Genomic DNA, 15,225 nt, shown 5'->3' with positions numbered 1-15,225 from the left:
AGGACAGCCTGCAGGACATCAAGGAATGCCTTTCAAAAGAAAAGGTACCATGGATCTTAGAGATAGAAAACGCCACCCCATGTGATGGCAGTGATGTTTTCAGTCTCTTTGGCACAAGTGAGCATGGCATCTGCTGACTTGCTCACGCACGGGCTTTCCAAAGTCGTCATGCCCTTCACCTTCAGGTTTCTCCAAGGTCCAACAGGGGACTTTTGTTCTGGGCCTCCTAGCTTCCTGACCTCACAAGCAGCCCTGTGACATCATTGCCACCCAGAGGCGCGCCTCCTGGGCCTGGCGACGTCACAGAGACCCCGGGGTCCGCCGGCCGCGCAGCTTCCAGGGCGGGGGCAGCCGCCGCCGGTGCGTGGGTCCAGCCTGCGGAGGCGGGGCGGCGGCGCGCAGAGAGAGGGCGCCCCGGCTGCTCTCGCGCAAGGCCGGCTCAAGGACGGGAACAGACGACCAGACTTTGCAAAAGGGCCACTTAAGTTTTCTTTGGAGTAAACATTCAGGCCATTTGCTGAGGCCCTCGAGACTTGGCGCGTCCCCAGCGAGGCGGCGGCGGGGGATGCTCTGCGCGAACATCCCAGCCTCAGGATGGGCCCGCTGAAGAGGAAGTGCATCTGCGACCTGTGCTCCTGCGGGTAAGGTGGCCGCGCCCAGACCAAGGCCCAGGAGCCTGGATTTTCAGACTCCACAACTAGGCCGAGACTTAACCCTGGGCGGCGTCATCAGGCAGCATCGCGGTGGATTCGTCCACTTGTCAACATTTTTTAGGCTGCAGTGTTGTCACATTAACATGTCCGCGTTGAATCAGTCTGGGTAAAGGTGGCTGTCCCCAGGCCTTTCCCCTGTTCCTTCACTTCAGAGCTGCTGGAGGTTGAAATGACTACAGCCTCTGCTTCCCTCCCTGCAGCCCAGAAAGTGTCAGGCGAGGACAGAAGACCCCTGGCCAGGTCGGGAGGAGACTCTTTTTGGAAGGGGTGGGATGGGGACGAGGAGTCCTCTATTATAACAGAGTTTCTCACTCAGAAATTATTGCTACTTTGTTGGAGAAGTATAAGGTATTTGTAAAACTTGTTTGCACCCTCGTGTAGAGTTGAACAAGAATAAGGAAAGGAAGTCACTTTTGCACTCTGTTTCTGCTAGACGGTTGCCTTTGAGGACCACGCCTGGGTGAAGCTGGGCGAAGGCAGGTGGTCCCAGGGAGCAATCAGGGCTTTCCTCAGAGTTCTGCAGCTGACTCCCCTCCTGTGTCTCAGAGTCTGAGATGCCCCTTCCACTTGCATCCCAGGCCACCTGGGGAGCTGCTGGGCTGGGGGGCAGCAGCAGAGAAGAGGGTGGATTCTGGGGTCAGCTCTCCTGGGCTGCCGCTGATGGTGGAGTCTTGGGCAGGCAACTGAACTTCTCCAGGATTCTCTAAGGATTAAATGAGATAATGGGTGTGAGACTCTTACTAATGGATTGTGCTTAACAGATGTTAGCATCTTGAAATCTGCAAAATGTGCTGGCCAACTGCAACATGCTACGTGAATATAAAAACGGCATCAGCAGTGAGGAGAATTAGAAAGCACTCTGTAAACTGGGTTAGAAGCCTCACCCATCTCTGGCATCAGTGGATGGTCCTCCACCCTGGCAGCTCATTAGAGACACCTGGGGAGCTTTAAAACAGGGTTAGTTGCCCAGGCTGTTAGGTCATCCTCTCTAGTGTGGGTCCTGCCGCCGTCTTTAGGTGATTCTGACCATTTCCCAGGATTGGGAACCACTGACCCAGCTCATGTGCAAGTGTACGTCTTGCTTTTAAACTTTGTTAGGCGGGACAAGAGCAGTGTTTTGGTCTAGGGCTGATTTTCCACACCACCGGGGCAAAACCTCTGAGGCTCCCCCTGGTGCCCCCGCCTCCCCCACGCCCCAGCCTCCTCCGGAGGTGGTGAGAGATCCAGGTAGCGTTGGCACATTGGCATTAGGGTTTCATTTGCACTGTTGTAGGCATTGGGATTGAAATATATGACGCAGTCTCCACCTTTGCACAGCACACAGTCTGGTTAGGAAGGCAGGGATGCTCATTTAAGAGGTGTGAAGTGTACACAGCTAGGATCTCCCTCCCATCCCTGTAGTGGGGGTACTGCTTCCCTGGATACTCCTTCTCTGACTGTTCCGCCTTCATCCCTGCAAAGGAGCCATTTTCCATCAGAGGTGGAGTCTGTTGTGGGTCTCTTCTCCTTTCCTTCCTCCTTGTCCTGTATCTACCCTTCTGCTCGGTGCTTTCAGTCAACAGTCTCTCGTCTGACTCTCACATCCATCAACCTCTCCTCCCCTCTCTTGTCTCGCTTCTCAAAGGGCTTGTTGACCCATCTATCTTATTAATGTCACCAGCCTTCAAACATTCAGCATTTCCCATTTCTCCCAGTATCTGCCCCTTCAGTGGGGCCAGCAATCCTCCATTTACCCTGGGTTAAAAAATTTGAATAACCTCTAATCCACCCCATCCCAAACATTTAATCCTTTCCAAAGTCTGGTCCCTTCCTTTGCAATCTTTCATTAATTGGTCCCTTTTTATTTCCATTGTTTCCTCCTTGGGTCTCTCACTTTTGTGTTTGGAAACATGTCCTAATGTAGCTTTCTAATTTTCTCCCCTATGACCCCCTTACATAAAACCCCTCCTCTAATCGAATGGGCTTCCTGGCATCTCCTGAACGCACTTTGACCTCCCTTCCTGTTCCTTACCCTTGCTGTCCTTTCTCTAAAATACCCGTGTCCCCTCCTCCTGCTGCACTGCCTTTTAAGGCCATTTCAGTTGCTAGGCAACCATTAATGAGCCCTCTAGCTCCCCATCCAAAAGGGACCCACCCCTGTGTTCTTGGCTCTCCTTACATGTCTGCGTGCTTTATCTCTTCGATTTGATTGTTTACTCTTGGAAAGCAGAGACCAAGTTTTCTATTTGTGTGTGTGTGCTGTATAATACTAACACACTATTCTCCATGTAGCAGTCAAAACATAGCTTTTCGAGTAAATGGATGGATTTTTAAAATTTGTCAAGGTGATGACATCCTGGATTAGGGAGGCGAGATTTAGAGCTGTGTTGTCCAGCATGGTAGCCACTGGTCACGTGTGGCAACTTCCTCTAAATTAAAATTAGTCAGTTCCTCAGTCACACGAGGCAAGTTTCAAGCGCTCAGTAGCTGCCCGTTTGTGAAGCTATTGTATTGGACAGTGCAGATATGAAACATTTCCATCATTGCAGACAGTTACATTGGACAATACTGATGTAAAGTCTCATTATTTGGAGGACGCATCCTCATCTCTAATTAAATCTGCCCGGAGGCGGGTTGAGATGGAGTGAGAGGAATTTTATAGGTGTTTGCTAGGCTCTAGAAGTCGATGATTTTTGGCTTTTCCAGCATGAGGTTATGAGAAAAAGTGATGAGAAATCTGGAGGAAAAGCACGTGTGAAGAAGAACTCTGAGAGGAGAGAGGGGTTTCTGAGTGAGTCGCTTGATCTTCCTGGGCTTCCGTTCCTCCGATTTTTTTAAATCCGGAGACTTATGCAGGCTCTTCAGGCTGCTAGGGAGGGAGGGAAGCCTCCATCTCTCCCGCTTCATCTTCCTCCTGAGGCTTTATTTGAGCAAAGAGTTCTTTCACGTCCTTTCACCTTTAGTTTTCGAAGCCTTCGTTCTTCTAGTGGGGAGGCTCTGGGGATGCGCGAGGTTTGGAGAGGAAGGCTTCCTCCTGGAGGAGCCGCTGGCAGAGGCTCTGGGCATGCGCAGCTCCCTTGGAGCAAGTTCTCACTTTTGGCCACAAGATGGCAGCCTTCTCCCAACCAACTCTCACTGCTAGTTAAGCCAGACCAGCCTAGATGGCCAAAAAAACCTTGGAGTTCTGGGTTTTCCTTTAGTTTAATTTTTTAGAATTTACCTTAAATTTTCTGGAATGAGCACTTAGTCAAAGTTTAGGGCTCAGCAGAGCTCAGGAAGTGGTATACCTTGAGGAATAGGTCACAGATTACAAAGTGAAGGGGTTTCAAGTATCTGAATGGAAAGATAAGCACTCATAAAACTTTGTGATGAGCTTTGCTGGTTTAAAAAAAAAAAGGGCTTATTTTACTGTATCAAGCTCAAGCCTCTCCCTCCACAACAACACTCCACTTGACAATCAAAATTTGGTAATCGGAATTATTACCATCAAATGTCATAATATTCTCTTTTCAGTACTCATGAGTTATAGAAATACACTAAAGTCAGCAGTTTGTTTTTAACCAACTTACCACTTATCTTGACAACAGAGCTACATTGAGGGGTTTGAGTGGAGTGACCCTGCTTTTGTATATGAGAGAATATTTCCAATCTCATTTGCATATCCCAGCATTTCCTGTTATTGAACAAATGTCACCCTGCCGTTTCTGTATTGTACCTCCTTACTTACGTTTCTGTAGTGTTTTGAAAATTTTGGAAACACTTTCTCATACATTATTATCTTCCTGGGGGTCCTTCAACATGGGAAGACTTACTTAGATTGAAAATTTAATTTCTTGATCTTAGGCTTCCTCTTCCCTGGGGATGTTTTCTGTTTACTGAGCTGTTCTTGTCCCAGATTACTAAGTTTGAAACTAGCAGGGGGCGGGGGGAGGACTATAGATAAAGTAAAATGTTAATCAGCCGTCTAAAGCTAAAGGGGACTTAATCGTCTCTAGCTCTTTCATGGATAATGAAATTGAAGCATTGAAATGAATTTTAATATACAGAAACACATTTTGTTAAGCTTTAGGCACAGTTAAGTCAATGAAATTTTATTCCTCTCCTACTGTGTATCAGACACTGTGCTTGATGTTCCAGTTCACACTGTATGATCTGTTTTCAAGTCACACTGGGCCATTTTTGACTATAGACTATAATACGAAGGCTCCTCTCCAGTTGAGAAATATTATCTGATGCAAAAAAATAGATGTAATTCTAAAAGCCTTTTAGTAGCGTAATATAAATAGCAAATCTCTCTCCTGAGATTAAAATGTCGTAACTCTGCTTTTTCTGAAATTCTTGTAAAAAAAAAAAAAAATTGTGGTTAATCAAGGGATGGATACAGCTTTCTTTTATATCTGATTATTTTATGGCTTGCTGTGCACTCTTTTAAAGACCTTGTGTGATCTTGCAGGAAATTCCAGGACTGGGTAACGTATCAGGAAATATTTATGTAGCATTGGTAGTATGCACAGCATTTCATAAAAAAGGTAGTCCCATGGAGGACTTGCAAATTGCTGAAAAGGATGTGGATTTGGCCCTTACAGAGCTTGGGGAGGAAGGTGACCTCAGGGGCAGCCATGTAGCTGCAACTTAAATCAGTTATGTTAACCAGGGAGGAACTTGTTATTTTAATTTTGGAAAATATTTTCTTCACATCGATGGAAATTTCCTTAACCTTAGATTTTATTTTCTTAGAGTCTCTGTTACAAATTAAGAGGAAGGGAAAAAAAAAAAAATCAAGGAATCGGTTTGATATTACATGTTTCAAGAAGAATTCTTGTTTTTAATTTAAATAAAATTGACTTCATAAATTCTGATTAAGAAAAAAAGACAAAGAACAGCTTTTAATAGACGCTTGCTGGTGACTTTTTATCCAAGAAGCCAAGAAAAAAAAAGAACCCTTTCGCTTTAATGTTGAATTATTTTTATTGTAGAATTTATGCACTTTTCATGTTATGTTATATGCTCTTTAAAAATTAAGGCATTTCTGTGATATCCGAATTAGTTGTTCATATATACGTTTCATGTTATAAAATGAGTATAGTAAGTCAGTGTGTATAATTAGTCAAATTTCAGATGTTAAGAAATTATGGAGTACAACTTAGTAGCAATTCAAATTACAGCAGTTAAGATGCCTACGCAAGCTTAGAGTTTACAAATTGCCTGGTTTAGAGCACCCTTGCTCTAATTCCATCCTGTTGTGGGCAGTTTTAAACATCATTCCCTTCACTGATATTAAAATATTTTAGACTGACCTTCAGGTGATTGATAGTTTATTTGGGAAGATGACATGTCTCATGGGAGAAAAGTAGCTGAGTCTTCAAAGGACTGAGACCAATAAAATAAGTGATGTAGGGTTTCAGAAGTGAGAGAGATGTCTTTGGTGGGGGGGGGGGCGGAGAAAGCTGTAGGAAGGGGAAATGGCTTCCGTGGGGTGACGAGGAAAGGCACTGTGGCAGTCAGGCTGCCTGGCTGCAAATCCCGGCTCTGCTGCTTTTGAACTGCGTGGGCTTGTGCAAGTCGCTGAATCTTTCTGTAAGACAGGGATAACAACACCACCTTATTCTTAGGGTAGGCGTGAGGGTTAGGTGGGAGAGGAGCACAGGCCTGCCTTTCAGCAGTGAGCTCTGAAGGAAAACATTATATCGGGGGTAGGGTTGTCTATATGAGCTGCAGGGCATGGTGGTCTTAGAGACATGGAGACACCCATCCATGTGAGCACTTGAGCCTGAAGAGGGAGGTGTGCCAGAAGCTCCCAGGAGGCAAATTGCCCGGGGCCCTTAAATGCCTCAGAACGTGGACTCAGGCAGCCAAGAGAGCCGCTGATGGATTTGAGCAGGCGCATAACATAGAAAAAAGTCTTCTCCCCAAAAGAAGTTCTCAAAAGAGCAGCATTCCTTCCTTTTTTTTCTGTTGAAATAAATACTATCTGAATTAGGCCAACTTTAAGTCTGTTACTCAGTTAGATCTTCTGGGTGGATTTGTGGTTTGTTAATATTTTTAATGGTATCTTATCTCCATTCCATGCTTGTCTTTTTTCTCACTTTACTTTATTCAACAAATAATTTACTGGTGATCTATGAGAGGCAGCTGAGCTTAGGAGCTAGCGCAGATTCTGGAGCTGGACCACCTGGGTTCAAATCCCAGCCTTTCCACTCATCAGCTGTGTCATGTTGAACCATTGTACAGCATAGTCTTTGCTTCTGTGTGCCTCAGTGTTCCCATCTGTAAGATGCAGATAACAATTGAGCCTACTTCCAGGGTTGTTGTGAGGATTGAGGCAGTGTTAAGGAAGCAAGTAGAACAATGCCTGGTATACACAGTAAAGCATAGATAAGAGTCATTAAATAAATATAAATATGCCAGTCTGTGTTGTGAGCAGGGAGGCCCTAGGAGGTGTGGCCAAGATCTCTGCTCTCATGGACAGCTTGCAGTCTAGGGAAGAGTGTTAATTTCATTTATTAACTGGCAGGGAATGAAAAACGCTCTGCAGAGAATTAAAGCAGGGTGATGTGCTTCAGTGCTTGGGGAACCTGGTTGAATTTGGAGGATAGGGACCGTCTGCAAAGATTTAAGCTGCTCTGCACACGGCCGAGGGGCCGTCTGCCCTTGCAGGGACACGCCCACACTTGAGTCCAGCACTGATTATACTTCTCAGCAGCTGACATGAACAAACATCAAAGTAGAGCTTTCCAAGTCTCAAAAACAACGACCTGCCGGGGGGGGGGGGGGGGGGGGGCAGCCAGGTGGTGTGGTGGTTAAGTTCACGTGCTCTGCTTCAGTGGCCCAGGGTTCACAGGTTTGGCTCCTAGGCACGGACCTACACATGGCTCATCAAGCCATTCTGTGGTGGCGTGCCATATACAAAGCAGAGGAAGATTAGCACAGTTGTTGGCTTAGGGACCATCTTCCTCAAGCAAAAAGAGGAAGATTGACAACATGTTGGCTCAGGGCCGATCTTCCTAACCAACCCCCAGCCCCCAAATACAACAACCTGGGTCTTAAAGTATCCTCACTGCCTAGCAAACTCCACCCTTCTGTAGTCTTCTTTATTGGCTTGTTCAAAATAACTTTGAAGCATCTATGATTGTTTCTCTAAATGGAAAGGACAGTGTTTCTAAATGGCTGTCAAGTTTACCACTTAGCCACATATTTCCATATATTTTGGATATCCAGATTATGCAAAAGCCTCTCATTCTGATGGTAACATTGAGTTTGTAAGGTAAGGAATTAGTTAAATTTCTGCCTGGTCAGTTACTTCATTTTAGAAGTGTTATCCTTTATGTGATGATGATTTAAAAAAATCAAAACTTTCTCCCTTAATTATCCATTTTCTCTTTCAAGTATGATGTATTTCAACTCAGTTCTTCAAATAAAGAAAGCCTACATAATATCTGTGAACATAGAGCTCAAAATGAGAAGCAAAGAATTAATTGAATACATTGTTCTTCTATCTCACTTCAGATGGAGCACAGTGGGTAACGTCTAGGAAAGAACAAGGGACAGTGAATTATGAGTGTTTGAATTCTAGTCCTGGTTTTGATTAACTATAAGCTTTGTGAACTTGTTCAGATCCTTTAGCATCTCTGGACTTTTAAAAGTCAGTGATCATCACTCGTTTTTTGTTTTTCTGATAATAGCCATCCTGACAGGTGTGAGGTGATATCTCATGGTGGTTTTGATTTGCATTTCCCTGATGATTAGTGACATTGAACATTTTTTCATGTACCTGTCCAGATCCTTGGTCCATTTTTAAATCAGGTTATTAATTCTTTTTGCTATTGTTATAGGAGTTCCTTATACATTTTGGAGATTGACCCCTTATTAGATATATGGTTTGCAAATATTTTCTCCCATTCTGTCAGTTGCCTTTTCACAGTGTTGATGGGAATGCAAAATGGTGCAGCCACTATGGAAAATAGTAAGTTGGTTCTTCAGAAAATTAAGAACAGAGCTACCATATGGTCCAGCAATCTCAGTTCTCGGTATTTATCCTAAAGGATTGGTATCAGGATCTTGAAGAGAGAGCTGCACTCCATATTCATTGCAGCACTGCTCATAATAGTCGAGATGTGGAAACAACCTAAATGTCCCTTGATGGATGAATGGATAAAGAAAATGTGGTGTATACAATGGAATATTACTCGGTTTTTAAAAGGAAGGGAATTCTGCAATATGTGATAGCATGGGTGAACCTTAAGGACATTATGCTAACTAAAATAAGCCAGTCACAGAAGGACAAATACTGCATGATTCTGCTTATCTGAGGTATCTGAAATAGTCGAATTCATAGAACCAAAGAGTGGAATGGTGGTTGCCAGGGCCTGGGGGAGGGGGCAGTGGGGAGTTACTAATCAACAAACACAGTTTCAGTTGTACAAGGTGGATAACCTCTGGAGATCTGCTGTACAACATTGTGCCTATAGTCGACAATACTGTATTGTACACTGAAGATTTTAAGATGGTAGATCTCAGTTAAGTGTTCTAACTGTAATAAAATTAAAATAAAATTAATGATCAGACAGTGAGGTAGTCCGTATCCTCTGTAATGGAGTTTTTCTAGGCCCAGAGAATTTCCGTCTCAGGGTTCTGAAGATATCTGCAGAGGTCTTCTGGGCCTTAGAGAAGTGAGGGAAAAGTGGAGATGTGTCACAAAGCTGAAGATGGACAGATGTTTTTGATTTTTCTAAAAATTGAATGGCTGGTTAGAATGAATGAATGTCTTTCTTGGGCCTCATTGACTCTTCGGGGCATGTCTGATGCAGTTTCCTCTCAGCACTCTGACTTCCTCTGCACATTGGCCACCACTTCTCATTTCAGGTAACCAAAGAGACTAGAGTTCAGTGTACTATTTCCAAATTTCAAGGGGAACAAGGCCTGGTTGGCCCTAACACACAGTTCCTCTGCTATCCAGGTCCTTCCCCTTGGTCCAATCGGCTGAGCTCTGGCGGTGGGGTGGGAGGATGGCAGACGGAGTTACATAATACAGGGCAGCTGTGGGAGGGGTCTGCTTTGTGGAATAGGGCTATGAGTCGGGAAACAATGGTTAGAGGAAGAAATGATTGACCTCTTAAGGACTCTTGCCAAGATATCCTTGTAGATAAAGTTGGTGAAAGATTGATGATAGCATAATTAGGTATTTCCCAGCTCATTGAGGCCCATACCGTACAGTGTTGACTGATGGCTTTTTGCCTACTTGGAACAATAGCACTAGCCCTGTGCCACGGGACTCCATCATTAGCCTTGTCTTGTTCAAATTTTTATCAAAAGTTGGATGAAGACCTAGTAGTCATCCTTGTCAAATGTACTGAAAACACAAAGTGGCAAGAATACAGCAAGTGTGATAGAGGACAGCGTCAAGATTCAAAATTATCTTGACAGACTGGAATGCTGGGCCGAAACCAAGCTGAAACTTAACAAGAGTAAATGAAGTTCTACATTTGGGGTGAAAAATCAATTATGTATGTTCATAACGGAGAGGTTTGTCTTGGCCATAGTTTGTGAAAAAGTCTTTGGGTTTTACTTAAGCACAAGTTTATATGATCTGATGGTATGATGTGGATACTAAGAAGCATTAACTTAGTTTCAGGCTGAATGGAAGTAGGATGTCCAGGTCAGGAGATGTAATGACTCTGTTGGACTTTGGCTTGGTCAGACCACAACTGAAGGATGCTCTTCCATTTGGACACTTTATTTTTTTAAAGAATACCAGCAAGTGACCACGAGGGCCAGGATATGGGGAATGCATTCTGGAAGTGAGAAAACGTAAATCTGACAGGATCAGGGGATGGGCAGACAGTCAGCTAGTGTTTGAAAGGGAGTATTCTGCAGAGGAGGACCTGTACTTGTTCTGGGTTGTTCAGAGGGTCGAACTAAGACCATTGAGTGGTCACTTCATGAAAACTGATTTGGGCTCAATACAAATCAAGGAGAATTTTGTAGCAGTTAGAACCATTGGGACTTGAAGTGGACTGCCTTTGATCCTCAAGCTGGGCGTGTGCCTGTCGGGATGCTGTAGAAAGGATTCCTGAACTGGACAGGAGGTTTGACAAAAGGATCTCTAGGGTCCCTTTCAACACTGAAAACCCAGATTTGTGGAAAGGGAGAGGAGAGCATTTATTTTAATATGATGATTGAACTTGAAAGACTACTACAGAGCAAAGAACTATGGGTGCATGTGATATGAAGAATAAGCTGAGATCCATATGTGCCTGGAAAACCGAGGAAGTTACGCGGGTTCTTAAGGCATTTATCGTTAATGCATTAAGCACATGTGCAGACGTTAACCTCCTCTCTCTACCCACTGCTCCTGCTGAAGCTGCCTTTTCACTTGGTGCCCCTCCTTTTCTGAGAGCCCTTTGATAACTTTCGGGTAATGTATAAAAAAGCTTCATCTATTGCTTCCATGACTTTCTCTGATTATATCTACATGTAGCAGTTCATGTTTAGGAGGCTTTTGTGGGCTAACCTGGGACTCTAGCCCCCATGTGAAGCAATGCTTTTGTGGGAAATGGATTTCAAGCTTCTAACAATGAGTGTATGGACTTTCCAAATGTGTTCCATTGCAAGTCTGGGATGACTCATGTTTCTTTCCTTCTGACGTTCCACTTCCCACCAGCTTGGAGCCTTTTCTAAACTGGGCTCTTGGCTTGGAAGCCCTCCTCGTTCCTTGCTGCCAACCATGGCAGTTCCTGAAATTCTGACACTTCCATGAGTCAAGGCTTCCCATTTCTCTTCCACTGCTTTATCTAGACATGGAATTGATTAAGGGGCTTTCTTCCCCAAAAGGAATTTGAAGAATCTTAAATAACTCACATAATATAGTACAATAAGAAAGAAAAGTAAGATGAATAGTCGCACGTCTTCTATCCCAGTGGACACTGTGTGCCTACTCTAAGTCATCGCGTGTATTTAGGGTTTGTTTTGTCATCCTTAGCTTCTCAAGCTTCTAATCCTCGCATAAGATGATGTAGGAACTAGGTATGGATATTTTTAAATGATGATGCTGCTACTAAGGAAAGCTCCTAGAATGGTTATATTATTCAGAATTCTTGGTTGAAGCAACTGAAATGGACACTGGCTGATTTAAGCAGGTTTAAACAAATGAAAAGCTATAGGGCAGTTCACAGAATTGCTGGGAAGGCTGAAGAGCCAAGGATGGAAAATGGGAAGTTCTAGGAGAGGCCAGGAGGCCAGAGCTACAGCCCAAACACTCTCCAGAGACCATCTGGCAAGGATGCTGCTGATGCCCTGTCAGGGCTCAGCATTCTGCAGCTGCAGCTACGGTCACCAGACGTGGCCCTGGCCCTGCCGATATCCCTGCCTGTGGAATGAATTCTTCACTGTCACCCCATTAAAAATTTTTTTTCCGTTACCTGTTCTATATTAAAATTCCCAGATGGGAGCTTCTGATTGGCCAGGCCTTGGTCATGTGCTCAGGTGTCACTGCAGAATTGGGGGGTGTCTTACTTTTAGGTTTCTATAGTGGGAGGTGGGCACTGCCTTTCACAAGATTAACGTGGTTGGGAATTCCTCAAACCAAGGAAGGGCTTCAGATCTTAGGCAGCTAAAAAAGAAATGGCTAAAAATTATGATTAAATTTTTGTATTAATTTATGAAAATACTAAAGTTAGGCTAGAGCAGGGTTTCTCAGCTGTGGCACATGGTGACATTTTTGTTGTGTCCTGTGCCTTGTAGGATGTTCAGCATTCCTGGTCTCAACCCACTAGATGCCGGTGGCACCCAGCCAGTTGTGACAATCAAAAATGTTTCCAGATATTGCCAAATATCCCTTGGGGGGCAAAATCGCTCTCAGTTGAGAATCCCTGGGCTAGAGGCATTCTCAAACATGGTGTATGGTTTGATAATTTTGCATTGATGGCTTTCTCACAGGAATGATCTTACACTATTGTCCTTGGAGAAAGACAGAGCTTTTCCCCGCCATGGTGCCCATCCCCTGCGTGTGAAAGTCTGAAATTCCAGTGTCTGCAGACTTAAGCCTACCTAAGAGTCAACTGGAGAGCTGTTTGAAAGATGCAGATTCCTGGGCCCTGCCTCTGGGTAGTTTGACTCTGTGGGTCTGAGGTCCAGGAATGTGCAAATTTTAACGATTAACCCTGGTGATTCTGATGCAGGTGGATGGGGGACCATACTTTAAGAAACGCGTGGCTACTTGATTGCATGTTGATCTCAAAAACAAAAGGCATGTGTTTCTTCAAGAAGAGATGCAATTTTAAGGCTTTCAGATCTTTCCAGTCATTGATTAAAAGGACGCAAGGTAAAGATGTGGTCTGTTCTTAGAGTTTTTTGGCAAGGCTTGTTGGAACCAGCCTCGACAAGTGATGCTGGCGCTCATCGCCCTCCATCAACTGTCAGCGAGAAGCGTCTTCTGCTGTGAGCTCTGACTTGTCTCTCCACTCTCCTTGGGAAAGGACCTTTCACCTCAACCCCCCTCCCCCCTTAAGTATTAGTCAAACTTCACAGGGAGGTTTTAATGCTTTCCAGGTCTCGTGCTCTATTTTGTGGTCTTGTTCACTGACTTCCTAACCCCCATAGGAGCACCGTCTCTCAGCATCACTGGCGTTGCTTTCCCTGCAGAGCCTCCGTAGTGGGAGGTCCCACATTCTAACTGTGCACGGGGTGGAGGAGGCATCTGGTAATACCTGTGACAAAGCTGCGGCGCTCCTGAGCATCCCTCTATTCCCCTCTCTCAGGAAGCCTTAAATCTAAGCAAGAAGATTCCATCCAATGACATAGCACATTGTAGTTTTCTCCGTGTTTAGGGGGCTTACCTGAGATGCTCGGTTCTGTTTCCACTTCTGCTCTAGCTGAGACCGGTCACAATGCCAAGTCTGATGGCAATTTTTCTAAAACTCAGATCATGTGGCTTTGATTCAAAGCCTTTGGTAGTTGTCCGTTGATAGAGGACACACTTGACCCTCAAGGCCCTACCCTACCTTTCCGCTGCTCCCTGCCCTGCACCCAGTCCTCCAGGCTCCCCAAACTATGCTGACACCACGTGTACTGACTCTACTAGCCGACACCCTGTCTACTGACTGACTATGCTCTGTGTGCTCACTCTACTCACACCCTGTGTTCCAGACGCCCCAGACTGTTCTAGACTCACATGCAATACCCACTTCGCAAACTGGGCATCTGCCAAATATTTTTTCTAAGAAATGGAATTGGTTGCTAACATGAGGTGACGTCTCCTGATTTTAAAAAGTTGGAACTTCCATTTTCTTCTGATAAATTAAAAGATGTGACAAGCTTGTGCTCATGTTCCTGAACGGTATCCGTCAGCCCTTGCCCCGAGATGGGGCCCGTTCTCTCCATAGTGTCCTTGGACAAATGTAAGGGGAAACACCATGAAACTTTACCTTCTTATTTCCCACAAGGGGGCAATGTAATCTCTAAAAAGGAAAAGGGACAAACTGCAAAAGCTGCTAGGTTGACTTTGTTGCCAAAGCCAGAGGTGGAGAACTTAGGCTTGCACCTGTGTCGTGCGTGCCGAATGGCCAAGCGGGATGCTCTGTGCTGTTGTTCACACCTTCACAAACTCCTTTCCTTTGTGCTGGTTCCCCTCCACAGTCTTAATTTAATTTGTCTGAAAGACAGTTTGAGGGAAACTCAGCCTGCAGTTAGCTTCTGGAGCCCCGTTTCAGCTGGTGGAAGCTGTGGAAGTTTGCGGGAGGCTGATGAAGCAGCCTTGTTTCCAGGGAAATGCCTGATCAGTGGAGACAACCTCACAGCCCAGCATCCTGGGTGGTTCTTCTTGTTGGCACAGAGTCCTGCTTTTTGTCAGCACTCTTAGAGCAGAGCAGTCGCCTGTGGGCCTGTGTCACACTAACCAGGCCGACAGAGACTGACGTGTTAACCAAAATACCTGTTTATTAATTTAGAATGAGACATATCTGCAGAGGGACCGAGAAACTCATTTTTGCTAGCCTGTGTGTACTTTCCTTTTAGAAAAATTAATAGAAGCGAAAATATAATCACCAGGCTGCTTGTCTGAGTTCTGAGTGAAGGGGGGTGCTAGGATTTGCATGTTTGGAGGTCCTGTTGTGAGGTTCTGACAGTTCATCCAGCAATAAGGGGCTGGCTGGGTGGAGCCCCTCTGCCACCCATCTTACGGGAACAGTGCTGTGGTACCTTGCTGTGCCTGCCTCTCAGACTCTGTGCGCCCCCTCCCACCACTGTCCATGCCAGATTTACAGGTCAGTAGATAATCCACCAATTAGATTACATGCACACGTAGCATTTTCACTTGAAGTTCTGTTCATGTCTTATCTATTACAGATGACTTTAATCCTTTAGGCCTAAGGATTTTGGGGGGTGGTTAGGGGTGAGCCCCCTGAGCATCTCTAAGTGCACCTGAAGAGATGGCAAAGGTTAAAGAAACCCAGCTCTTAACCCCCATCTGGTGACTAAGTGTAGATAAGTGTGAACACAGGCTCCCAATCTTACCTTCTCTACTGGTTCTCGTCTCTGC

General features: G+C 45.0%; 1 protein-coding gene across 1 annotated transcript in view; it reads left to right on the top strand.

The window, feature by feature from the left end:
- Window positions 1-452: 452 nt before the first annotated feature.
- SAXO1 (stabilizer of axonemal microtubules 1) overlaps window positions 453-15,225 on the top strand; it is a 79,778-nt gene continuing 65,005 nt past the window's right edge. The window contains exon 1 of the mRNA XM_014845566.3: window positions 453-641. Within this exon, the coding sequence (XP_014701052.2) occupies window positions 595-641 (47 nt within the window). The 5' untranslated portion in view covers window positions 453-594. The remainder of the gene's footprint in view (window positions 642-15,225) is intronic.

Source organism: Equus asinus, chromosome 23, assembly GCF_041296235.1.
Source record: "Equus asinus isolate D_3611 breed Donkey chromosome 23, EquAss-T2T_v2, whole genome shotgun sequence".
In the NCBI taxonomy this organism is placed as follows: domain Eukaryota; kingdom Metazoa; phylum Chordata; class Mammalia; order Perissodactyla; family Equidae; genus Equus; species Equus asinus.
This window is presented reverse-complemented; position numbering and strand designations above follow the sequence as displayed.